General features: G+C 39.5%; 1 protein-coding gene across 1 annotated transcript in view; it reads right to left on the bottom strand.

The window, feature by feature from the left end:
- Positions 1 to 1,030: 1,030 nt before the first annotated feature.
- Positions 1,031 to 27,997, bottom strand: part of NELL2 (neural EGFL like 2) — a 164,676-nt gene continuing 137,709 nt past the window's right edge. Inside the window, exons 16-20 of the mRNA XM_086609966.1 lie at positions 18,153 to 18,293; positions 7,352 to 7,545; positions 6,220 to 6,396; positions 3,832 to 4,056; positions 1,031 to 1,081 (exon numbers count right to left, since the gene is read on the bottom strand). Coding sequence (XP_086466092.1) covers positions 1,031 to 1,081; positions 3,832 to 4,056; positions 6,220 to 6,396; positions 7,352 to 7,545; positions 18,153 to 18,293 — 788 coding nt within the window. The remainder of the gene's footprint in view (positions 1,082 to 3,831; positions 4,057 to 6,219; positions 6,397 to 7,351; positions 7,546 to 18,152; positions 18,294 to 27,997) is intronic.

Below are 27,997 nucleotides of genomic sequence, written 5' to 3' on the forward strand. Positions count from 1 at the left end.
ACGTAGGGCCTGATCTTTAGGCACATGAATTGTTCTGTTCAATCCACTGTAGTGACTCAGATGTATGAAGCTATTTATGTATTCTCAGAAGAATAACAAAGATAAGACATGATAGGCATAAGGTTGTGCTGGGCAGAAACTCCCACGTATAGAGGAGCTAGAATGGTGATACTCCACCAGTATTGCCCAGCTGCTTAGGCATGCTGGCAAAGAAGGAACGGTAACAACGCGCACAAAAATGGCATCCTTGAAAAGGAAAGGAGGCACAAACAGAAACCTAAGGTAAGAGAAATATTTATTTAAATTTGCACAATAACAAGCTTATACTGAACAAGTTCAATCAAGAAATAATAGTAAGTGCAGTAAAACAAGGAAATATTGATGACTTTTCCCATCAGAAAACATTAAGAAGCCATGCCTGTGCATCACTGTTTTTCTTTTTTCTTTTTTGTTTTTTTGTTTTTACAATAACTTCTATCTTTTTTTTTTTTTTTTTTTTTTGTAGCGCACATTCTGTACATATCACATCTTAGCTGCTAGGTTCTTTATTCCTGAAGGCTTCATCCTTTTAGTCAAACATCTGCTAAATTCTGCAGTGAGCAATCAAACACATTTGTGCAGATCCAAATACAAGTAGGCAAAAACCTCTGCATCTGGTCAAGTGTTGGACTCTCAAAGCTTCGGAAGACTCCGTAAGAGCTCCTAGTTGATTTTGGATCTTGACATCATTATGTACAGCATTACGTGTCACTTTACATTAACCTAAATATTCTGCGTAATGATGTCAGACAGACAAATAGCCAGAAGATTTGGGCCTAACCTCATACAAAGGTTTAAACATCTGAGCTTGTCTTGAGTCCCATAAATTTCACTCTGATTCAGGTAACTGAGTTCATCACATATCTGCACTTTAGATGGACAAAACCAATCTAATTTTAGTTTTAATTTTGTACAATTTTTGGTCTAAAGGTCTTTTTTGTGAAGGAAAATTCTTTAACCAGAAACTGCTTGTGAGAGGTGGTTGTTGGTGTCACAGTTCCTGAAGGCACTGTGGGTCCACTGAGCAACAGACGTGGCCATTCTAAAGGAAGGAAAAACAGAAAGAAGAATTGAAACAATTAACATTTTGTACAAACCAAGTAAACTTAACAAGATCAGCCATTTTGAAACCCTCATTAGATTTGAATGTACAGATTTGTAAAATACAGGACATGTATAGATTTTGATCGGATTTATGACATTGTCGTCATGCCCTTTCCTTGCCCAAGGGAATGGGCTATTATGATTCCTCTAATTGCTTGGGTTGCTGTGGTCTGTATCCCAGAGCTACACAGTCGAACTGAAAGAAGCTGAGATCAGTGGAAGAAATGCTCTGGACATAAAGGCATCAGGCATCTGCCCAAGTACACACAGCTGTTGAACAAGACAGGGCACTTGGGAGTTTTATTTAGATCAGGCAGAAGGGACTCTGGGCTTTATTTAGCCCTGAATGCTTCAAGTTAATACATCCTGGCTGCTAACACCAGCAAACATTAATCCACAAAGTTTTTGCTGATAGTCCAGACATTCTTCCGAGAATATTAGCAATTAACGGAACAGATTGCCTATGGACATCATTAAAATACTTGAGAAACTGTTTTCTGCTTCTCTACTACTTCTTTTCTTTAGTCTGATACTTACAATGCAAATAAAAAGTGTGTATTATTTTTAAATTACTCCAAGTACATTCAGTTAACTAAACTGCCCAGACTGATTAAAGATTGAGGTCTGAATCATTCAAACATTTTCTTTCACTCCTTCTGTTACAGGAGGTTAGACAATCCCACTGGTCACCTTCTTTACTTGTGATTTGAAATGGTTTTGTGGCTAAGCCAGCTTTAGCTGATGCCCGGTTTTCTGAATGCTTAAAGGATTTGTGTAAACCTATTTTGCTATAGCTTGCTTAGAGAGGCTTAGGCTGGAGCTTTGACCTTCCATGTGATGCTCTGTAAGAAGAGTGGGATGACACAGGACGAATGAGATGGAGAACTATACAAATTGGGCACAGTATTAAGCTGATCTGGAGGGAGTGGGCTGCTTGCATGCAGAACTACAACATTAAAATGCTGCCAATATGAGCAGATAGTGCATTTCAAAAAGAAAACTGCTCTGTAAAAGGAATTGAGTAAGGTTGGGCTTGCTGAGGGACAAAACAGTACATCTTCACTGTTACACAGATTCACACCTGAGCTGTATTAAATCTATGGGGTTTGGCAGAGTGTCTGCTTTAATCTTACAGATGTTCACAATGCATCAATGGATTTTACTAGTCTATGTATGTATTTACACTGAATACAAATTAGTCAATTCTTAAGGTTCAGTCTTTGCTTAAGAGAAAAGGGCAGATGAGAGCAGCGCACAGGTGGCCATCAGCAGAAGTGATACATGGCTTCTGCATTGCCATTGATTAGCAGTACAACAATGAGAACACATCTCCCATCACCGAATCTCAAAAGTACTTTAGAGAAGAATCACACGGAACTAACTGTTTTACAGATGCGGAAACCAATGCACATTAATGTCAGCATCTTGCCTAAGCAAAAATTAACTTCTGGCATTGGAGTTGGTGTATGTTACCAGCTATGGACCCCAAAAATACAGGTTTCTGCACATAAGCCTGTTTCAACGCCCTTTGGCACTGGCTTTCTAAATATTAGCCACTCTGTCAGATCACAGCATTTTCTTCTGAGCACTGACCCGTTCTAACATCAAGATAAATGCCTACACTTACTTGACGTGTACCACTTCCCTCGTGAAAGGACTATGCCTCGACAGCAGCAACTGCTGTCGCACACAATACCGTGTCAGGCAAAGCGGAGGAAGAAGGTGGTGCTTGACCGCTTCCGCTTCATGATCAGTCCCCATCTCTCCCAGGAGAAGGCGTTGAAATTAGATTATTTTTTATGAGCACCTTTTCAGAGTAGCTAATTGTACCATGTATTAGAGTTTGGGCAGTATCTTGCTTGGGGAGGTCATAGAATAAAGACCAAAATCAGCCGTGAATTTCAGTAATAATTAAAGATATCTGGATGAATCCTGCTGTCTCTCTCTCCTTGGCTACTGTGGAACCATTCTTTGTCATTCTGCAGTACTGGATGGTGGAAAATATAATTCACCTTACAGGCTTATTTTGAATGGAAAAACTTATTTTAACCTCCTTTCCTTTCCCATTTTTAAAAGGAGATGCCAGAATTCACATAAGCTCATAGCCATTAATTCTTCTCCTCAGACAATGAATTCCTTTGACTATAAAAAAACTATTAAATGTTCTAAACATTATGTTGATTCTACTATTAATGTTAAAGCAAGAAAGCTATGTAACCACATACCTAGTCCTTTTATTCTCAAAACAATTACTGTTCTCAAAAAGCAATTCAATCAGTTCCGATAACGCTATAGTATCACACAGAACAAATTTCTGGTGTGAAGCCTAGTCTTACATACCTATTTGTTACTGCACACATTTCCAAGACAGCGTGGAGCTACACAGTAAAAACTGTGACCAAATTTGAATTGAGTTATGCTGGTGCAAAAGCCAAGCCCACTAACTTGTCCACAGCACACTGCAGCACGGGCTGTTGTCCTGCTTCTGATCTGCTATCACATTAAGCCATCCTTCTAGCCCATGCAACAGTAAAGTTAAATAAGCTGAACACTTTTACTGTTATCTCTACTGCTTCAAAACAAGTTTAGACACCAACTACCCCCTGACTGGACTCAGGGCATTAGTATTTATATGCCACAGAATAAGTTGGGAAAGAAGCATCTCAGCTTAATTTTTATGCTCTTTACCTTGCACTGGCAGAGGGTGCACTCTGTGCCATGCTTAATCCAAGAAGATCCAGTGAAGCGAACGACATTGGTTTCATCCAGACATGTTTTAGTGATGTCATTGCGAATGGTGTCCGCTTGGCAGGGGTCAGTGACACAGCGCGGGCAGCACTCATTCTCGGGGAGGACACTGAATTCACAATCCACCTCTGGGCATGGCAAGGGCCAGCAGTCAACTTCACCTTGCTGTTTACAAATATTACGAGAACAAGAAAAGATTATTAGCTCTGATTTTGTTTCATTACCTGTTCATCTGACTCAGCACTATGTTTCCTAGCTGGCTATTTTTATCGACCTGGTCCTACTCAGAAGTCAGTGCAGAGCATACTGACATTCATTGCTTGTGGGAGACACAGCAAGTTGGGTGTTTTCTTCTGCATGTTATTCAGGAAATGTATTAGATTTAACTTATTTCAATACACCCCACATCAAGCTGAAGCTGAAAATTCTCCATGAACTTCATAAAATACAGAATATGCATCTGTCCTTCTGAATTGCTACTTCCACAAGTGACAGAAGTCATAACATGATTGCACTGCAAAAGTGCTTCTAAATCTCCTAATTCCTCTAGTTCTTACTTCTATTCGGACCATTGGTTTGCCATAGAAAACCCTCAAATGTTCAGGTCCAAATGGGCTAGAGTTTATCTTTGCCACCATTATTAACGCATTAATGGACCAAGGGTGTCAAAAGCTACCAACAGCCCAATGCAGCAGGGAACATCAGTGCATTTTCAGTGAAAGGATCTCCACCCACTTATTATACATTTTGGATGTTGTGACCCGAATATCTGAACTTCCAAACTTAATCACACTTTCTGGATGATGGTTTCCATACGGTCAGGGTATGAAAAGGTCAAAGCGGTGACCTGCATTGGGCCAGAATATTCTTAGAAGTTACTGTATGCCTGTGCACAAATCCGAAGATGACTAATTATTCCATCAGTTACTAGAAGCTGGGGCCAGCTTCCCTTCAACTCTGGACAAGGGCCAAAGCTTCAGATATATGGGTCAAAGAAAAGACTTTACAGAAGTCATTAATGCATATTTCTTTTGGAGCAGGTCCATCTCTGACCTCCAACTTACTCAGCTCAGTTGAAACACAGATTGACTAGTCCAGATCTAAGTGGGGTCAAAGAGAACAGCATTTCGTCCTGGGAAAATAGTTTATTCACAAAAACTGTATCTAAGGCTTTGAGAATGATGAGTTCAATATCTCCAGAGTAAAAGCTGAAAAAAAAAAATTGCCAGGGATTTGCCATAGCTCTGAATTTACTCCTCTTGTTGCAGAAAGTATTGTGAAATTACTCTTTCATAAAATTTTCACTGGGGTCAATTTTCCTCTTTTTGAATTACATGATGGTAAGAATGAAAGCAATCTTAAAACCAGTCACTGATCTAGAAATTTCAATTTATTTTTTGTAGTGCTGGACAGTACAAGGAGTAGAAAATATGTTATCACCCCAAAAAAATCCCTGACAACTGAAAGAAAGCAGGCTTTAGTTACAGAAGTTGCATTTTGGAAAAAAAACACAAAACAAAACAAACATCTATTGAGATCCCAAACTGTAGGTTGTTTTGTTTTGTTTATAAGACATTTAATGAAGCACCTGGGAATCTATTTCATAGGATTTTAGCAGCTGTAACACTGAAAGCACAAGGTCTACAGAAAATGGTTTCTGGTTGTTATTCATGACAAGGGAAAGCTTTTAGATGGACTAGGTTTTACATTTGGAGATAACCTGTGATAAAAGCTAGTTGGTTTTATATTGTGATTTTTTTTTCTGTCACAGAAACTTCCTGAGCAGCATTATGCAGAATAGTTTTTGCTTAGACTCTGAAATGCATGCCAAGGAAAAAGATCACAAGCTTTAAAAGATTTTTTTTTTTTTTTCAAAGCTCATTTCACTATTATGAAAAACACATCAAGCCTTTTTTCTGTTACTCAGAATGTCTGAATGAATAAACAAATTTTAATCTATCGGCATCTTTTAAATTATCAACTGTGACAATAAATACATATTTAGAATTTCCTTATACAGCTACATTGGTCTTTGAATGAGTGAACACATCAGCGTTGTTATGTAGATGCCGTATCCAAATGACCTCCACTCTTTGCTAAAACAATCTTCATGATTAAATAATTTCTATTATGTCTATTACGTCAAAATGCATTTTTCACTGAAACTTGACAATACTGACAAATATCCATGAAAACCAGATTTCAATTATACACATACTCCAGAGAAAATTAAATGGATGCTAATGTATGAAAATTAACTATTCACAGATCAGAATATCTCATAACCTTTTTCCCTCCTGTCTCTGCTGCTGTAATCAGGAGCCTTACCAAACAGCGACACTGCTGACAGCTCTGTATCCAGGAGTCACCGCTGTTGTAGGAAAGCTCTCCACTCTGATGTAAACATTGACTGCTGAGCCTTGGGTCACATTCAGGACAGCAAAATAGGTCAACAGTGGGATTTTCACAGTCACAAACCATTCGCCGGCACATCACATATCCACTCTGTTTTTGGAAGACAAGCATACACCTATAGCAGAAATGTGACCAACTCCAGAGGTACTTGTACCAAAATTTGACTTTTCGGCAGGATCCTACGCCACCAGCCACTCACGAGTTTTTCCACTGTACAATATCTTTGTCAAAATATGATTCAAACAGAGGCAGAAACCACAATACAAACTCAGTAACCACCAAAAAGTTCACCTGTTGTCTTATATACATCCTTCATACAACCAGCCTTCAGATAGCTCTCACTTAAATTGATGAAACCCAAGGGTGTCTTTCTCAAGGGTCAAATTTTAATGGATTGCACTAAGCTTATGTCATTCTTATAAGGATGTTAGTTGAGTCCTGCTTTAAAGTTCCAGCTCAGTCTGTCTCGTCTGTAATTATTCACATAAAGAAGATGACAGACAGTCTGAAATTAAATTCATGCCCATGAAACTTGGGCTGCTGAAACGCTCAGGACTTTGTCAGCAGCGTATTGGGCTTTCATTCTCCATCAGCATTTATCTTGGGATCAAGGTTCCCACAGCAAACATTTGAGAGAGCTAAGCTGAATTACTGTGCAGATACAGAACCTACTTCTATTCATAGCCATCTGCTAGAGATACTGGCGTCAGTCTCCAACGCCGATATGTGTCTAGACAGACAGTTTCTTTGCATGAAAATGCCACTGCTCCCACACAGAAAACACAGGTGGCATCTCTGCTAAGAAAATAGCACTATTGTCCTTCTCACAGTATCACGTAATAAACCTCCCATGGAAGTTCTGCTCATAGAGATTGAAGAAAGAAGCTCACCCCAAAACTGTATATAATATATAATTCCATTTTTCTGTAGCACCACACACACACTCGAGAAGGCAGCTAAACCAAGAATTTCGCCTGATTCATGACACTCTTCCCTTCATCCCTACCACCATCATGCAGAAGCAGCTACTTCTAGTTCTACTGACCTGGCATGAGCAGACAGAGCATCTGTCATTTTCCAGCACCCAAATCTGACCATTGTGCTTGATTTTGTCTTCATGGATACAGTCTCCTGTGCAGTTCTTGCCATGGGGACATCGACAGTCATACCCACCATCCAAGTTAAAGCAAATAGTGTCATTGGCACAGCTATGCCTTCCAGTTCCACATTCATCAATGTCTGCAAAAACATGCCACGTAATGCTCTTAGATCACATTCAATTAACAAAAACGTTCTTGCGGCAGTCAATATAAATGATTCCTCGCCATTAAAGCCTTCAGCTGAAAATTAATTTGCACTTCAGCAGAATGGGGAGAAATAACTTACAAGTTCAGAAAAAACATTTTTCAAGTCACATCAAGTTTTAAAACACGATATTTTGAGTTTTCCTATACATCTTTCTAAGTGAATGCATTGAGTAATGTAGGTAGAAACAAGAAATCACAAGAAACATACAAACAAAAATAATTCTCAGCTCTCTAAAGAGCATTTTTTTTTTTGGCAACCATTCATGAGATGTGCAGCTAAACAAGAAAAGCTGCAGAATCTTGTTTTCAAAACCTTTTGCTGGCTCTGTCTAGCACATTTGAGTTCGTTTGCTGAGAGGTTAATGTGAAAGGTGACGTCTGACCTGTAAGCTCATTTAAGCCAGCACACCATGCTTTAAGTTGCAACATTTATTAGGGTGCACGAACTCGAATATTTCAATTACTCAAGTTGCATTGACATCTATAGCCCTTGTGTCTAGCATAGAAAATAAAGAAAAAAGAAAAATGAGAAAAATGTCTCCAGTGAATAAAGGTAAATGATTTCAAAACAATCATATCTCGAAGAATTCAAGAGTACTTTTAAAGGCCTACTTCATCAAGGTACACACAATTGTTTTGCAAGGGCAAACTAGCAGTACACACTGCCTTCTACTTGAATAATCTTTATTTAGCATTTTCAGCTGTCCATATGGAGAAAACTTATCTGGGAAAAAAGCTTTGAAAGGGCATGAAGTAAACAGCTATATGCAATAAAATGTGGAAAACACTAGAAGAGTAAAGACTAGATCTATGGCAATTGTAAATATCAATACACTGAGTTCAATTCTACATACAATTTCACAGCAGTCTGGCCCAAGCTCTTAACTAGAGTTCATTAAAAAGTAGCATTGTGATACTTAACTGTCCAACAGAACAGTACAAGACAAAATAAGCAATATGGCCATGAATGTATCTGTCACCATCAGCATAAAAACTTAATAAAACACTCAGCTTTGGGTTCAACAATGGAAATGAAGCCTCCAATTCACCTCAAGCACATCCAGTTTAAAGCTAAATAACTCAATTATCATTTCAATTCCAAGTGTGGCTGCAGTAAAAAAAAAAAGTAAACAAGTTACTAACATGAATATGAATTGGGATGAAAAACAGCAGAGAAATTATTAGAATTCCATTAAGCAGCATTGTGGGTTTCCTTCAAATACTGTGTGCAGTAACAGCAGCACCATCTCAAAAAAAAAGCATTGCAAAATTATTGTGGCTTATGGGAAGGATGATGAAATTTCATTTGAGAAGTACTGAAAAGAAATGGATTGTTCATCTCCAAAAGAACATCAGCAAGAAGGGATATAACCAAAAAAATAATGAATACTCCAGAGAAGACGTTGAGAGTTTTTGTTCTCCATATTGCCTAACACACATGACAAGGGCAGTGAATGAAACTGAAAGACAAGAAACTTAAGTCTGATAAAAGGAAATAATTTTTGGTATAATGCTGACGTGACACTCACTGCCACAGAGTGGTAAGAGGGGGAAAAAAAAAAATAGCTAAAAGTGTATAAAGCAAGCAAGAATATTCATAGAATCGCAGAATGCTTTGGGTTGGAAGGGACCTTGAAGATCACCCAGTTTCCTCCCCTGCCACAGGCAGGAGGATCTTCCACTAGATCAGGCTGCTCAAATTCAATTTGCAATGCTAACATATTTTGGAAGAGAGATTACATTTCATGCATTAGGGCCTATGGTGCCCTTATTTATGTACCCGGCAATCCAGGACAGGCAAATCATCTCAGATCCCCACATCTTCTACCTCGCTATCTTCTGAAGCACCTGGAGAAGGCCACTGTTGCAATAGGGCAGAAGATGCCTGGGATCATGAACCTAATTCAGTGTGGCTGTTCGCGCGGCCCTGAGCAGCTGAAATGTCACAGGCGCATCAGACAGGGAAACCCGCCCGAACAGTAAGGATACCTAATTACTGGAACAGACGGCCCTGCGGAGGCTGTGCAATCTCCAGCCTTGAAAGTTATTAGACAAGAAGCTAACAGGAATGGTTTCAGTGATGCTGGTCTGGGCAGAGCAGAGGGAAGGAAGGGCTGCACCCTCCTTCCTCTATTTTCTCTTAAATCCATATCGAAAGTAATGCAATCCGGCAATTTAAACTCAAGATCTCCAGGTACTCACTCTAACTGGTTTTAAGTCATGCAATAAAGAGAACAAACACTAATCCTATTTAAATACAATGATGAAGATTAAGAGCACAATTCTCTTTATCACTTAAGTAATTTTTAATAAATAACTTTCCGACACTTGTGTTCATTTGTTTAAAACACTGTTTTGTACAAAGCTTTCACATAGCTAGTCTCATAAATGAATAATATCACTTCTCAACAACCTGGCCACTTAACTGAAAGCAGTCATTTTTAATGAGACACTTGGACAAAGTTCAGCTGTCATGAAAGTAAGAGCAATTTCCTTTAAACAACAAATGGCGACCCTATAAACACTGAGTCTGCATTTGGCACTTACGTACAAGTGTATTTCACAACTTTCCCATGAGGAAAAGGCTTCTGGGGTTTGTTTTTCAACATGGTCATGGTTAGTGTACTGTTACTGAAAACTGAGGTTTCATCATTGACTCGGGTATTGAGCCGAGCTTACCCAACATTGAGAATTTATGAAAAATCCCAACCTTGTTTTTTTCAGTTGTTCAAGTCATGAAAATAAATATTCTGATAGGGCAATTTAAATATCCCTGGTCGAAGCAGGAGCTATTTAGGTTTTGATTCTGACCTAATCAGAAACAGCAGTGTGTTTATAACACAGCAAGAGAAACACAAACTTTGCATGCATGAAATTCTCATCTGCATTATGCATCCACATCAAACTCAGGCATTATCTGCAAAGAATTTGCAGACAAATCATCCATACCAAGTAAAACTTTGTTCAGCTTTTTTACTTTGGATTTATAATGGATGGTGAATTATGTTACTGACATTTTGTTTACAGCCATAACCAGCTCTCCAATTTCCATAACCATATGGGCAGGGTATACTGTCCTGCGCATCTTTTGTGTCTGAAAAAGGGAAAGGGGAGGATTACAGGTTGCATATTTCCAGTATATCCAGTCACAGAGACATGTTATTACCTCTCACATATTTAAAACAAAAACAAAACAAAACAAACAAACAAAAAAAACCCAAACAACAAATAATTCACTTTAGGCAATTTACAACACACTGCTTAGGAATCAAGCAGCTTGAATGTTATGACATTAGAACATTAAGTCTCAAAAGACTTGGAGGTTTGGCTCAGAAAAAAAATCCCCAAAACCAGAAACAAAATGTAACTAGTTTTCTAGTCCTAATTTGAGGACCAGTTCTTATTTATCTAATCTACATTAAAAATTGCTGCAGCTTTGATCTGGTACACTTTACAGGATTTTCCCTTTCTTACCATCACCCCGGGTACAACTTCATGTTGCAATGACAAAGGAGTACCATGGATGACAAAGTAGTGATACATGTTAAAAATAGCTAGGAGTTAATTGTACCACCAGTAATTTCATACCTACACAGGAAAAATACTGGACTAAAGCTATGCAAAACAGTGACAGTATCTAATATGACTAAACTCCATTTGTAATATTTGAGAGACTGCAAAGGCAGAAAATTACATAAAAATGGGAATTTCAATTGCCCCATCAGGTTGTGACCCAAGGCTGTATTTAACAGATTTATTGACTGTTTCTTGGAACAGATAGCCAAAGAATTCCAAAGGGACAAAGCACCATTTGCCTTTGGCCCTGAGCAATGTGCAGGCTCTGATCAAAATGTCTCTACTGAACAACTACTTTGTATTGGTGACCAACGGGGACCACAATGTATGCAAGTTCAACATCCTTAAAAGAATTGAAAAGGCTGCAAAAAACCTCTGTGGTAATGCTTTTATTTTCAAAGGGGGAATTATGTTAAAATGATGAAGTTTTAAAGATTAATTAAAACTAGCATCCAAAGGATAAAATGTTTTCAGATAGAAAGAACATTGTTTAAAGATATTATATTATAGATTCAGAGTAAACATATATTATACTAATGAAAAAGGCTTTAAAGAGGGGGATACATTTCATATAACGCACTACTTTTATTCAAAAACTTTTCATGACTTCTCTTGCATGATACATGCTCTTAAAGGAACCATGTGCCATGGAATAAAAGAGGTCATTGACTCACAGACTAATAACAGGTTAATTAGCAAGTAATAAAGGCAGGAATAAATGGTCAGGTTGTGACAGAGTTGTTCCCCAAGAATCTGTTCCAGAATGTGTGCTGCCCAATACATACAGTCATCTGGGGGAATGAAGGAACAGCAAGACAAAAAAGGCTGCTGATAAAAAAGTACTAAAAATGAAAGATTGACAGTAAAATATAGAAATATTTAATGATATTGACTAAGTAAACAATAATATGTCAGATGAGATTCAATTGTAAGGTGCATGGGGAAATATCCATTCAAAAATCAAATCAGTCTTTTAGATCTGTTCTGGAAAGCGATCTTGGAGCTACTGTGGATAGCTCTAAATAATGACAGCTTAATAATATTTTTTGGGGAAAAAAAACACAAATACAATATTGATGTATCTGTAATGACAGATGACAAAACTCACAAGGAACATGAACAAGGCACAATTAGAAAATAATCCGTGTACACCTTGCTAGGTAGTGACAAAGGGCTCAGAGATGCATTCCGATACAGCTGATGGAAAGTTACAACTTTCTCTCCTCTCATGAGCTGTCCAGTATTATGTGCAGGACATTCACATAAACCCCAGAAAGGTCTTCCCTGGACACGGTATCCTAACAGAATCGTTCTGACAGTAGTTAGTGTGTCATCTACAGAAAGTGAAGATGAACATCTCTACCATTGAGAAATACACTGTTGGAAAAAATGGGTTGAGATGGCGGATAGTTGATTTGCTCTGAAACAACTGAAGTTTCTCAGTTACTTTAGCTCTGGGGAGTAGCATTAGCTCAGCAAGGCAACATCAGGATACCTGAATACTTTTTGCTTAAGGCAATACAGGAAGGGATGCATTTGAGGGGGAGTTCAGGCTCTTCTGAGCAAAAAGTTTGGTTTCTGTTCTTCTCTGTCCTAAGTATATCTATTGACTGATATAATCATTCTTCAAAGAGCAAGTGAATTGTGAATAATTTATTTGTGACTTCATGCAAGCCAGCTGTCAGAGTGCTTAGCAGATGAAGAGCTGAGACTTCAGATGCCAGTAACACCAGCTTTACAGAAATTTTTTTTCCTGATACAGTAAATGTGTTCAAATTACTGTCTTATAAAATGTAGTGGTCGAGTTTCTGCTTTATTGATCCTTTTACAAAAGATGAGAAACTGTCGATTTTTTACTTTGCCCACACTCCAGAATATTTAAATACTAACAGGTCTCCATATCTGCCTTCTGTTTCGTGATCCTTAAGTTGGGTTCCCAAACTCAATAATGAATCCTTAATGCCTATAGCTCTGTTTGTGATGGATGCAAAAAAAGTCATTTTATTTGTTGGCCTTTTATGATCATGAATAAAGGCGAAAGGATTTTGATGGAGCTTTGTGAGTGCTAGCAAGATTTCCTGCTGAAGAGTAGTAATTCTTTATTTCCTGTCTCCTTAAGTGCTATCAATAACAAAGCTTTTGTTAAACATTAACAGCAGTGTAGAAAGATATAAGCGTAGGACTCTGAACTGACAGTGGTTTTTCAACTACAAGGAATTTCAGATACTAGTTAAAATACTGGATGTACTGTGAGATAAATTCAGACATCCTGACAGTCAGCAATTGCTCTGCCATCCAGATCCAGAGACATGGATGCTGAAGTGACCATTTTAGACTTTGCTCATTCATTAAGGCTGGGGAGCATCCTGAGGCTTGTAATATGTCTCCATTCCTTATTATCCTTGGATTGTAGAAAATATTGTATAAGTAGAGCCTTAGACCTCTGTGTTGTCAGTCAGCCTGCTCTATCACACAGAGAAGTGATTCTACTTCTGGAAGCAGGACGGCAGAAGAAAAACATAACAAGACATTTCAGAACAGAAATCCTAAAGTGTGAGTTCACATACAGAGAAATCCTTACAACCAAGAAAGATCCTTTTTGAATTGGGCATTCTGGATCAATGCTTTGCAATCCTTTCATTTGCACCTGTCTCATTTAAAGAATGTGGTACCTGCTGAGAGTGAAGGCATGTTGATCTCATATTCCATATCAACAACAGCTGGTACCTGCCAGATACTCTTGGTAAGTCCTTAGGGGCTGTATTAATTAGGTGAGCTACTCTTCAGACATGGAAGTATGCAAAATGTCCAACAATTTATGAGGTATAGCCTGCACTATTCTGGTACAAACCAATACAGCCTCTCTTCAGCTGATTTCAGAAGCTTTTAGACATAGCAGGGCACAAATTCAAACGGAATTAGGATCTTACACAGAACTGCAGAGTAAATACTAACTGAGCCTGAACATTCTACTATATCAGCCTAGCTCTCTTTTATGACATGGTACATGAGAGACAACTCTCACAGCACCAATAAGACTGCATAAAGAAATCATAAAGAAAAGCTATAGGGAGGCAAAGAGGAAGGTACCAGGTAATATAGCACGCAATATTTACATATACATATAAAACTTCAGACTTCCCAAATCCATGAAATTCTCAAAGACTAAGGAGCTGATCCTTCACCACTTTTCTGGAAATACCATGATGCATAACTTAATTCTATTTCCAAGTGAAAAGCAGCAAGTGCTGGTAAGAGGTTGAATTTCCCATCATTTTCAGCTGCATTTCCCATCATTTCTCTCGGTAATTGTTATAGAGACCACAGGCCTACCCAGAAGTATAATGTGAAGCAAAACTAATAGCAAAGGGATCTCTAGGTCTTACATTGCCTGTAGGTACAATAAAATGGGATTATGAAATTCTGCATTCAAGTACATTAGTCAAAATACTCAATACTCTTAGTTGTGCCAATGAAGCAGCAGTAGCCAAGGTCAATATATGTGTAAAATTTGCAATTCAGCAACTATTATTTCATTATCAAGCACTGACAAAGTCTGATGCTATCAAGGAGTCCACCTCTAGCTAGGAATGTTTAGTATGATGTCCTAATGGGGCCATTTCCTGCAAAAGGGGTAGATGCAGTTTTGGTATTCTGTTAAACTAAAGTTTTCAAGGAAATGCTCCTGTGCCTCTGTGATCTTAACAGAGGTGTTTCCACCTGAATTTTTAAAATTAGAGGCTTTGCTGAAGGAAACAAGGAGCTGACTAACACTGATCACTGAAGTGCTCTCTGTAGTACTATCTGTAGTACTATCGGTACATGTCCAGGGCACACCTACAGACCCAAATTCGAGGCAGACCATACAGAACAATCAAGAAAGAAACATTTGAACCCATACTTCCTTGGCTTTTAAATGTTTTCTCCACTGAAAGAGTGAACTCTCTTCAAAGCAACTAAAATTTAAAACAGATGAGCAAAGACAAGCCTATTATGCACTCCATATAAAACACTATTTTGAAGTATAGAATCACAGGATGGTTTCGGTTGAAAGGGACCTTAAAGATCATCTAGTTCCAACTCCCCTGCCATGGGCAGGGACACCTCCACTACACCAGGTTGCTCAAAGCCTCATACAACCTGGCCTTGAACACTTCCAGGGATGGGGCAGCCACAACTTCTTGAAACAATCTATTCCAGTGCCTCATCACCCTCAGAGGGAAGAATGTCTTCCTTAGATCTAACATGAATCTCCCCTCTTTCAGTTTAAAGCCATTGCCCCTTGTCCTATCACTACACGCCCTTGCAAAAAGTCCCTCTCAGCTTTCTTATAAGTCCCCTTTAAGTACTGGAAGGCTGCTAGAAGGTCTCCCCAGAGCCTTCTCTTCTCCAGGCTGAACAACTCCATCTCTCTTAGCCTGTCCTCATAGGAGAGGTGCTCCAGCCCTCAGACGATCTTTGTGGCCTTCCTCTGGACTCGCTCTAACAGGTCCCTGTCTTTCTTCTGTTGGGGTCCCCAGAGCTGAACGCGGTACTGCAAGTGGGGTCAGGTGAGAGCAGAGTAGAGGGACAGAATCACTTGCCTCTACCTGCTGGCCACACTTCTTCGGATGCAGCCCATTATATGGTTGGCTTTCTGGGCTGCGAGTGCACGTTGCCGGCTCATGTTGAGTTTCTTATCAACCAAGACCCCTAAGTCCATCTCCTCAGGGCTGCTCTCAATCCAGTCTCCACTCAGCCTTTATTTCTGCTTGGGATTGCCCTGGCCCATGTGCAGGACCTTGTGCTTGGTCTTGTTGATCTTCATGAAGTTTACACAGGTGTCTAAGGAACCTGAAGGTGCACAAGTCCCTGGAACCTGATGAGATGCATCTGTGGGTCCTGAGGGAACTGGCAGATGAAGTTGCTAAGCCACTAGTATCTAGAAGACTATCCACCAACAGCTCAATCTAATCACTCAATCAATCTCAATCTAACTAGGGGATGCTGAAGACGTGACAAAAGAAATCCATTTTCTTACATCTTTATACTCAGTAGAGGAATCTCTCACAGTGGAAAGATCTGACAGCAGAGAAGTCAATTGCTTTTGTGCTACTTTGCTCTGCTACTGGAAGTTCAACTTTCCATACTGCAATGGATTCTAGGCTGTCTCTTCATACCTTTTCAGGTTTCATTTTCTGTCTGAGACACAATGTCGCAGGCTTCAATACAATAAAAAGTGATGTAGTAAGACTAATAAAATATCTAACCTTCCTTCCCATCTCAAGTTGATATGCATTTCAAAATCTGGAGCTGCAATCAATCAAACTGAAAGTGTTCTACTGCTAATGACTAGGGTTATCAGCAATGAAGATAGCTTCCTAGCGTCTATGATTTAATTCTAATTACTTGTTATCCTCTGTGTATGTTTAATAGAGAGCTGCTGGCACTTTGTAGAAAAGGTCAAAACATTCTAATAATTGCCCCTTCTGCATACATGTAGCAATCCCCGTATTTCTTTTTCCTTGGCTTTTCATTTGCTTAGAAATTGCTGCATAATTGTTGCTTGTTTGCACACATCTTAACAGAGTCACTTTGTATCATGTATATCTCTTGAGTTGCCAAATCACTATCTTCAACCCACGAGACAAATGTTATATTGACGTTGAAGATAAAACTTGGGCTATTCATAAAATTTCCATAAATGCCTGGCTAGAATATCACCTGCGCTGCGAGTGACAGAAGGGCAACATTATAATCAGAGGGAGCACAACTTCTTCTTTGCACCTTGCTGTCCTAACACCTGGCCAGCTAACACTGACATTTAGTTAGTTCCTGACAAAGAAATCTCGACTTATGAAAGCAGTGGCTGACTCAAATCACTGATTCCTCCTGGGAGTACAGGCTTTCAGCAGTGGCGAAAATGTGTTGAAATAAAGTATTGATGATGGGGATATCGAAAAGGTCATTCTTGCTCCTGGAGAACTGTCTGTGTATCTGCCTTAGTGAAATTAATTCAATTGCTTCCCTTTGGGATGGATGTAGCCCACCAATGTGAGTTTAAACAGCGAAGTAGGAAACCTTACACTGCGTGAGCACTGAATATTTCAGCACTCAGAGGCAGAAGGGAGAAAGGCTCCTGATTTTACCCTAAGCAGTCCATGGCAAAACAGACTGGTTTGTTCTCTTATTTAAGAGCAGCAGCATGCAATATCTTCAGAGCTGAATAACATTCCGTACTAAGAGATCTGCATCTGAAAATAACTGTGTTCTTACCAACCTGCTGTTGTCTCTAACATCATTCATAAAGAAAGAAAACCTTCCCATCTCCTTGTCCTCCCTTTCACTCTCTTGTCCCCTGCACTTTGCTCCAGCCCTAAGTCTGCTGAGCTTCCCTGTTTGTAAGGCTGTTCTTCATGTTGCAACTTTCTATAAGCCGGTAGCCTATGCACAGGAGAGGCACCACAGTATTAACCCAGGTGTGAGTAAGAGTGTCAGAGCAGCATAACCATTCTTTGCAATGGGAAATATTTTCATCACAGGCTATTTCAGTGTAAGAGGAACGAAGTGGAGGAACTGAGGTCTGGATTGAGGCCCATGTCTACATATAAAGAATGTGACATACAGATTACTGTGGAGTGACAGATTACAGTGCATGCTATCAGCCCACAGGAAATCACTTATGCAAGGACCATGCACAGAAGCAGTAGGGTCAGAGAAACTGCGCTTCAAGCACCGTGCTTGACTTCACATATTATCTTAGCAAATCATAGAAATGGCCACTGATGCTGCTCCTATATGTTAGGAATATTCATACTTTATATTCTTTTGCCTTTTGTTTAGGATGCTTATGATTGCTTTGGATGAAGTTTTAAACTTCATTGATACGGTGTCCAAGACAATTACTTGACCAGCACAGTCAGAGATACTAGACATTACTGTAATGCACGTCATAACACTACCCCACCTTTTTTAGATACTGACCTTCACAGGATTCTCCACTTGGTGAAAACATCCCATTGTCATGGTAGCCGTCTCTGCATTCGCAGTGGTACCAACCAGGCAGGTTAATGCAGTTAGCACGGCTGTCACATTGAACAAAGCCATCTGAGCATTCATCAATGTCTGTTTAGTAAGAGCAACAAAAAAGAAGGAGAAAATTCACACAGAGGAAATTGCTATATTCATCTGATGGAAGAACAATGTCTTTGGCATTTCTGGGTTTCACAGAAGTGTTTCCATTACTGATACTTGAATTTCCAGAATTATTTGCAATAAAATTTTGAATCATTTCCATAAAAGGACTTGGCTAATGATGTTGGCCCTGCCAACAGTGGAGGTTCTGCTAATTCCAATTTACTATTTACATATTAACAACTCATTTGGTCACAGTACATGACAGGTAATCTGACATCTGTTTAAATTGCTCACAGTATGAAGAAAGGAATTGGATCCCAGTTCAAATAATAAGATGTGAACCCTTTGAGTAGTGCAGGCTTCTTGACAAACAAAGATTGTTTCTAGGGGCATATCAAAACATTAAATACTCACTCTGGTCCTTGCTTATGCTCTTGGTGACACCAATTTTAGGTTAGTAGGGCTTCCCTATCTTGTGGAGTTCTTGTTGAGTCCACCATCAAAGAGAGCAGCTGGGATTCCAAACAAATGCTCAGACCCTGAAGATGAAATATAATGTGTTCTCCTCCTCCTGGTAATTCCTTTGAGATGTGTGTTTCTTAAAAGACCAACTTTCATTGACTAAACTCTACAGTAACAACTCACCATAGAACAGATTTCTGGACGCATTTGCTAGATCCAAAATCCACCAAAGCACATCCTGCGGATACCCAGACTCATGGACTTAGCAGAGATGCAGAGAACTGTGTGACATGTTTGTTTCCAGTGCTTTCAGTTACACAGTAACCCATATTAAAGAATAAGTCCCAAAGAATGAGTGTTGTTAATGTTTAGGGAATACCAGAAGTACGGAGTTAAATAAGGATAAAAATGTGTCCTTCCTTATCAGATTCATCACTTTACCATTGTGTTTTATACTAGAAGTAGCATACCTACATGAGCAGCAAGCTGACTGAGAGGTGCCTATGGAACTAGCACAGAGGGAGACACAACATGCACAAACTGCCTTCATAAACAAAAACCCCTAAACCTCCCTACCATTACTTTGAATAATGAAAAAACCCTCGATGTACTGGCCATTCTGGCCAAAGTAGGCCAAAACTAAGAACTCAAATAACAAATTAAGACTCGAACTTATAAAAGTACCTCTGCAGTTGATCTAGCATCCTCCAGGATGCAGATATGAAGGAGAGGTGTGATGTGACCACTGAGATATATGTAAAATATGTCAAAATTCTGCCCACAGTCCCTGTTAAACAGCTCCCATTTATGTCATCAGTTATTTTCATAGGAGAAAGTGTAAACTGGCTAAGAAAATCACTTGGGAGCTGCAGTAAGGCAACAAATCTCTTTTCTGAGAATATTAATGTGTGCATAGATAAAGATATATTCAATCTAGTCTCTTATGAAATCTATTCACACACAAACTTGAAAAAAAACCCCAAGGCTTCCTTATCCATCAAAAGCACTTTGTTTCACATTGGAAGGTAAGAAAATTATGAAGTATGAGGGGGACACCTGCCTAAACCATAAGGTATTGCTCAGTCACCCACATTTGGTTTTGAGTTCAATTTTTTTAATACATGCCAGGGGGTTGGTGGGTATTTTATTTACATGCAAAAATGAGGTGGTGGGTGACAGCCAACATGGCTTCACCAAAGGCAGATCGTGCCTGACGAACTTGGTGGCCTTTTACGATGGGGTGACAGCATCGGTGGACAAGGGTCGACCAACGGATGTCATCTACCTGGACTTGTGCAAAGCTTTTGACACTGTCCCGCACGACATTCTTCTCTCTAAACTAGAGAGGCATGGGTTTGATGGATGGACCACTCGGTGGATAAGGAATTGGCTCAATGGCCGCACTCAGAGAGTAGTGGTCAACGGCTCGATGTCCATGTGGAGACCGGTCACGAGTGGCGTCCCTCAGGGGTCCATGTTGGGCCCGGCCCTCTTCAACATCTTTGTCGGTGACGTGGACAGTGGCATGGAGTGCACCCTCAGCAAGTTCGCCGATGACACCAAGCTGTGTGGTGCCGTCGACACGCTGGAAGGGAGGGATGCCATCCAGAGGGACCTCGACAGGCTGGAGAGGTGGGCCCGTGCCAACCTCATGAAGTTTAACCAGGCCAAGTGCAAGGTCCTACATCTGGGTCGTGGCAATCCCAGGCACAAATACAGACTGGGCGGAGAATGGATCGTGAGCAGCCCTGAGGAGAAGGACTTGGGAGTACTGGTGGACGAGAAGCTCAATATGAGCCGGCAATGTGCTCTTGCGGCCCAGAAGGCCAACCGCGTCCTGGGCTGCATCAAGAGGAGCGTGGCCAGCAGGTCGAGGGAGGTGATTCTCCCCCTCTACTCTGCCCTCGTGAGACCTCACTTGGAGTATTGCGTCCAGTTCTGGAGTCCCCAACATAAGAAGGACATGGACCAGTTGGAGAGGGTCCAGAGGAGGGCCACGAAGATGATAAGAGGGCTGGAGCACCTTTCCTATGAGGACAGGCTGAAAGAGTTGGGGCTGTTCAGCCTGGAGAAGAGGAGGCTCCGGGGTGACCTTATAGCGGTCTTCCAGTACCTCAAGGGGGCCTACAAGAAAGATGGGGAGAGGCTGTTCAGGAGGGCCAGTTGTGATAGGACAAGGGGTAATGGTTTTAAAATAGAGGGAGGTAGATTCAGATTGGATATTAGGAAAAAATTTTTTACCATGAGAGTTGTAGAACACTGGAACAGGTTGCCCAGAGAGGTGGTGGATGCTCCATCCCTGGAGACGTTCAAGGCCCGGTTGGATGAGGCCCTGAGCAACCTGATCTAGTTGGAGATATCCCTGTTCCTTGCAGGGGGGTTGGACTAGATGACCTTTGAAGGTCCCTTCCAGCCCTAACGATTCTATGATTCTATGATTCTAAAATAATATCTCTTTGGAATTTCTTTGGAAAAACTGTACAACCATGTCATAAGTGTATTGGTTTCTAAAAGCTTTACAGATACTTGATGAAATTTCATTAGAATTTTTCATTATTATGTCTCGGTCTCATTTTCTATCAACAGTCTCTCTAACCAGGTGTGCCTGGTGTACAACACCACTATTTATGGTGATGAAAATTACCAGTATGCCTGCTGGAATATTGCACTAAGCATATATTTTGCCACTTTGTGCACCACAAATCAAGTCATAGGTCTCTGTTGGTTTAAAACACAGAATTTTCAACTCCACTATGAAATCCAGGATAATCGTCTAAGAAGTCCTGCTGCAAGGCTGAGAAATGCCAAACCTTTACAACCTTCCGCTGTTCAGTGTGTCTCTCTCTAAATCAGTATAAACTCTGGCCTTTTTCTTGTGAGCAGCCAGGAGCCAGTGGGACCTCAGAGGTGTTTGAGAGATCAGAGGAAGATCAATGAAATTATGTTACTGTAGTGAGAAAAGGTTGGTTTGCAGTCTGTGCCTTATCTACTGCTATTCGCTCACATACTCGCAGATTACTTAAGAAAAAGGAAAGGAAAAGAAGAAAGGACTACAATCCAAAAGTTCCTTTACCACTGGGCAATATGCCACTTGGGAGACAGCTTGTCTGGCAGAACAGAATCTAAGTGACTGTGCTAAACACTTGGGATCATCTGGTCAGTACAAGATAACTTGTTGGGGCTGGCCAAAGCTACAAGCCCCAGAGAATCAATGAAGCATGTAAACTCAGAGGCTGAAAGAGAAAAGCTGTAGTTCAGACTAGATATGAATCTTCATACTGGCTACTGAATAATCTGCATTAAGACACTGGATGACATATATTTCTTCTTTGGGAAACTGGAATGTATTTACTGGTGATAAGGTGGACAAGAGAGTGTTATTTAGGTCAAAGTAACAGATACAAATTAAAGAAAGCCTGTGTTTCTCTCTTCAGAACAATTTATTTGTGAATCTGTAAGCCTTATAAATGCAGTATTGCAGGCACAGGCTGAATGCATTTTGATGAACTCACTGATTATTCAGAAAAAACACAAGCCTTGAATGTCACATCAGTATTGGTAAACTGACAACAAAAGCAGCTTTTCTGTATTTATTTGCAAACTAACTGACAAACCTATATCACAAGAAATATTACTTGGGATGAAATGCTTTTACAGATGCCAATAAAGAAGAAATACATTCTTCTGGTTTTGTTATGGCTGCATGCAAACTTGAGTGGAGTTATGTAAGAAAGCCTCCCAGAACAAGCATGGACAGAAGCACATTGCTGGTCTTTTAGAAATGTCCTATTCTTGACAGTTTGATTGCCTCAAACTATTGCACTGGAACCATTGCTACATCGATGCTGAATAACCCATTACTCCTTACATGATTTTGCAGCAAATGAAAGAAATCCCAAACAATGCTCCTCACCACTAACTTTTTTGGCAAACGATATTTTACAGCACGTGCCAGTGGGTTTCAGAATGTATATGTTCCTTATGCACAGAATTTTGTTCTAAATCTCCCAGCTAATGCTGATCATTAATTCTAGTAGAGACTTGCTCTGTAATGGGATAGAACATAACTGTTGCAACTCTGTTAAACAAGAAAACGCAGCAGAAATATGTTTTGCAGAGCTAAAGCACTGATTTCATGGAAAATTTTCTTGACATTTAGATAAAAGGATTTCTATTTTCAAATGGGCATAGCATGGCTCAGGAAGTGCTGCAAAAGTATCTACAACTGAAATTATCTTATTAGTATGGGAAAAGCAGCCAGAAATAATTTTTCTCTGTCCTATGGTGAAGCATTCTCCGATGAATCATCTTGCAGCTGCTCAGTCAGAGGTGTGAGCTGACAAGAGAAGAAAAACTGATTGAAGTTTTGCTTGGCCAGTGGCTATGCCATATCAGTGGGCTATATGGAACATTAACAGCACTAATGAAGTCCTGTTTGATGCTGTACAAGAAAGGCATGAAAAATGAAATATTGGTCTATAGAAGGAAGTTACTGAAAGGCTTTACATTTTCACTTGTGAAAAAAATTAAATGTTTAAATAGAAGGAGGGATGTATTTTTTTCAATAGCAGGTGGTGACATTTTTAAGCAAATAGACAAAACAGACATCTTATTCTGAGTATGCAAGTTTTGCTCTTTAACTGGCTATAAAAAGCTGTGGCAAAGTGGGGGAAAAAGAAAGAAAAAAAACAAGAAAGCATCCCCATCCAGGAAATGAAACAGAGCCCCATATGTGTGACGGGCCGGAGCAAATGGCCTTATCCTGGCTCTGCTCCAATTTATGGTAGAACTCCCATTGACTATCATGGAGGTGGCATTTTCTCTATTTTTCGTTTTCAAACAAAGAGCACAATTGCACATACCAAATCTGCCACCCCACTGACACAAGTGGCCAGGTTTGGAATAGAAAGCAATACCAAGACAGTAGCTGGAAGTGACCTTCACTCCAAGCTGGAGAGCAGCTACACAGCTGTACCGTAACACTTCAGCACCACCTGCTCTGGCTGTACGTCACCCTATGGCATCTGCATGGCCAAAAATTTGTGATTTTGGCTCTTGAAACACTGTGGCTGGAGAACACACACCTGCAAGACTGGTGAGCCTACAAAACACAAGGAACATGAGGACTCTTTCTACCCTATGTAACTCATGGATGCTCTCACAGTACATACCCTATTGCCACAAAACAGTAACTGATCATTACACACCTGTGTTGCACATGAGTTGTTTTTTAAATATTCAGGTTTCCTCCTGTGCACTTTTCTTAAACTGAAATCAGTCAGTCAGGTTATTTCCATATTTTGTCACCCATTTTTCAACTGGAAAAAGAACTTTTTTTTTTTGCTAACTGAAGCCCGACTCTAATAAATTAGACTCACATTCACAGGCATTTTGAAAGTAAGCACTGTATACACCTAGCTCCTCTTGGCATGAAAAAAACTTGCTCTTCCAAATCACCTTCTTTATATCTCAGAATCACTCATTTCCTGAACTGTGGCAACAGTTTCAGCTATTATAGCCCTTGCTCTTGGGAAGACTGAGAAAACTCCACTCCCTGAAGAGTAAAATAAGATCATTAGCAAATTATCCACTGGTGCACTAAGAAAAAAAGGAAAGCTAGCTGTCTGATGAATATTATTAGAGAATTTCTGTATAATAAGAGCTTTTGAAGATAGAAAGTGGTATAAAATTGCCAATTTGAAAGATAGCAGTGCTCTTTCATCCAGCAATAGGACCAAGCTCTGTAATGTGGTCAAGCTGCACTCAACAAAGAACCATGGTATGAGGGAATGGGGGGAGTGGTTACACCATTTTATATTACTCACTTCAAGACTGAAACATTAATCATCAAATTCTCCTCTCAGAAAAGCCTGTATACCACCATCAAGCACAAAGTTACAGAGACACAGAGCACAATTTAGTCCTAAAAGCCTTTCTTTCATAAATTGCTTTATCCAGGTCAATACAAAACAAAGTCCCAGTAGCCCTCTCCTGTCAAGAAGGCAACACCATGGGTTGGCAGCTGTGAATACTTAGAATTTAGTTATTTGCATTCTTGGAGTTTTTCTGGGACAATATAATACATGGTACTCAGCTAAGACTGCCAATTAATAGAGACTCCCAGTTGCAATAATCTGTCCCAGTGCTAATTGGGTTCTTATCACTGGATATATTTATAAAGATTAATGAGCAGCCAGCAACTTCTATAATGTTCAGTCACTACTGACTTAGGCTAAATTTGAGCTCTCATTTCAAAGGCAATAGCCTTTCCAGCCTAACGCTAACTTCCAGAGCCAGCTACATCCCAGCCCCTACATAGTATAAATAAAGTGCAAACACTGAAAGAAAAATAATTTCAGAAACAGATCACTGAAGAAGTGCTTTAGGGGACTATGAAGCTGTTTAAAAAGATAAATCTTTAATTATTTTTTTATGGGTACATTTGGAACAGTCAGATTCTGATATGTGTTTGCATACGTCAATACATTTTCATGGTGTTATGTCTGGCTTGGATATAAAAGATCATGTCCCAACTATTCAGACTTTTGCTTAGATAACAGGATGCCTAGTAGGATTAAGATGATGTCTGGGTTATCTGATTTTAGTAAATACGTATGCAAGGGGTAAAAGGCCTTATTCAGTAGGACAAAATGAAAGTTCACTGTACTGCATAACATATCTGCTGTCAAAACTCAATTTTCTGGAGTAGCTTTGAGACGGGTTCATTATCTCAACTGCGAGTTCTAGAGTCTCAGCTCTCAAAATTAAGAAGAGAAAAGTGTTTGTGTTGTTTTTCATGTGAGAGCAGATTTCTAATATGATGATACTTGAGAAGACCCTGCTGTTCAATCAGACCTTTGATTTGAGATCTTATACAAAAAACAGGTCCCAGTGAAGAAATTTAAGAGCCTGAAACTAGTTCAATACAGTGGAGCTATCCTGTTGTTAAAACAAAAATATCAGCTTTAGGAATCTGCATCCCACTACATTCTCATATATCACATGCATATAAATATTGATATTTATATATCAAATACATATTGATGTATGATATTTACATAATAAGAATAAAATAAGAATAAAATCCCCAAGAATACAGAAGCTGAGACTGCTGAAATAATCCAGAAAGATATCAGTTATGTCAGAAAATCAAAGTTGTTCGGAATGCATTTTAAATCTGTTTTGTAAAGTCTGATCAGCTCCTTTTTTCTAAGACTGCTGCTGATTCCCAAAGGAACTTTCTTCCTTGGTCAATAGAATCAATAGAAGTCCTAGAGCCTGACTTCATTTACTATCTCACTCTGGTTTGTTCAGCTTCCTGAAACTCATTAAAGATATGATATCGTATTGTGAGTGTTAGGACATGCTTTTCACTGCATGGGTTCTCACATCAAAGTCTCCATTAAACTATAGAATATTCTTTATTTTAACTGCATTTGCATCCCAACATTTCATTCAGTTACAAGTTTAAATCATGAGGGGCCAGATTACAGCTGGCCTGTGGGGCACAGCAAAGAGAAGGGTCACCCAAAATTTTATCGTAGCATAACATAGTTCCCCAAGCAAAATGACTTTCTCTATACAGCATTAGAAACATCAGTTATCTCAGATACAGCCTTCAGAGAAGAGTGAAGACCATGGCCTTTCCTTCCCCCATTCCCCTGGATAATGAATTAGGCTCATGTTGGAAAAAATGCATTTTGAATGCCTTTGGAGTTGCTGCTTCTATATCTACACCTCCTAGATCTAGTAGAAATTCTGGCTGAGTCACCTTAAAACCATAATCTGGCTCAAAGGGCAGGAAACTAGAGCTGGAGCTATAAATGTCATGTTAAAAATTGTTTCAACAGGTTGAGTCAGTGCTGCAGATATGTTCTTCACTAAAAATTTCCAACTGTCACGTTGCATGAAAAAATAACTATTGTCAAACAGATTTTTTTTTTTTTTTTAAATCCTAGCAAGAGCACGATTGCATTTTTTAAAGTACCCTGTCCATGGAAAACTAATTTAGTTCCATTAATGAAAAGGAAGCAAAATGTGATTGAGGATGTAATATGGAATTATAGTTCATTAATTCTTCAAGTATGTAATTTTCCAGACTCCAGATCCCCCATTGATTTCTGCACACCCCCATAGGTCCTGCTAAATGCCAGCAAAAAAAAATTCAATCGTGTTGTTATTTCATGTGTGGCAGTGGCGGCGCTCCAAAATTAGATAGAAACATTATGAAAGGGAATTTTCCACTGACTGCTTCACCATGCAGCCCTGTTAACAATTCTTTGTTGTCAAAAACTGATCAATCAATCACAGACTCCACCGATAACTGAAACGTGACAGTCTCTCATTACACACCCAATATCATAAAAGGAGGTGACATTTGTATCAATGGAATACAATAACTCAGAATGCCTAATTAGCCATGATGAACTAGGTGCATCCATGAATAGTGTAAAAAAAAAATATTTTTTTTTCCAACAAGATTCTGTGAAACTGATTGTGCCAATCCACATTAGAAAGGCTAATTGAGAGGTATTGGGCTCTGTTTCTAGTTGTTGACAAAGACGTGGTTTTGCTTTCACTTTGTCCATACTTCTCAGTATAGCACCTCACCTTCACTATAACACATGCTTCTGTTTCCTTGCTAGTCCCATCTTGAAAAATAAAAGTAATTCTTTTCATCAAGATGGCAAAAGCACTTCTACATCTTGAAATACACTGAAAACCCCATTTTAGATACCTACTAGTGTTTGAAAGTTACATTGCTTCATTTGCACAGATTAGAAATAGGACTAACACACTAGAGCTACTCTCTAAAGGTCTCAGTTGCTGGGTAAGAGTAGCCAAGTCCTAAACAAAAGAGAATTTGTCAAAAAGAGAAACGCTAGTTTGGTCAGCTGTTCTCTCTTTTCTAATGAGTGGGAAGGCAGGTTTTACTTGCACAGTGAACTGACCGAAGATCTTGAGTTTCCTCAAGCAAGGAGTCAAGTCAGTCATAACCATGAGTTACAACTTTTACACATTTGAACCAAGGATGCAACCAGCACATTCTCAGCTTAGTTTGGATTCAGCTCCGCAAAAAGTTGTTTCAGATCAGCTCTGGTATGACTTACATTAAATTTCTAAGTATTTAGTTCAGAGGCCATTTAAGGGAAACAAACAAAGGAACTGCAAAACAACTCAAACATTTTGGCTAGGAATTTATTTGACACTCTTCTACTATTGTCTTCTAC

The sequence above is a fragment of the Tauraco erythrolophus genome, chromosome 4 (genome assembly GCF_009769465.1).
Source record: "Tauraco erythrolophus isolate bTauEry1 chromosome 4, bTauEry1.pri, whole genome shotgun sequence".
Classification (NCBI taxonomy): domain Eukaryota; kingdom Metazoa; phylum Chordata; class Aves; order Musophagiformes; family Musophagidae; genus Tauraco; species Tauraco erythrolophus.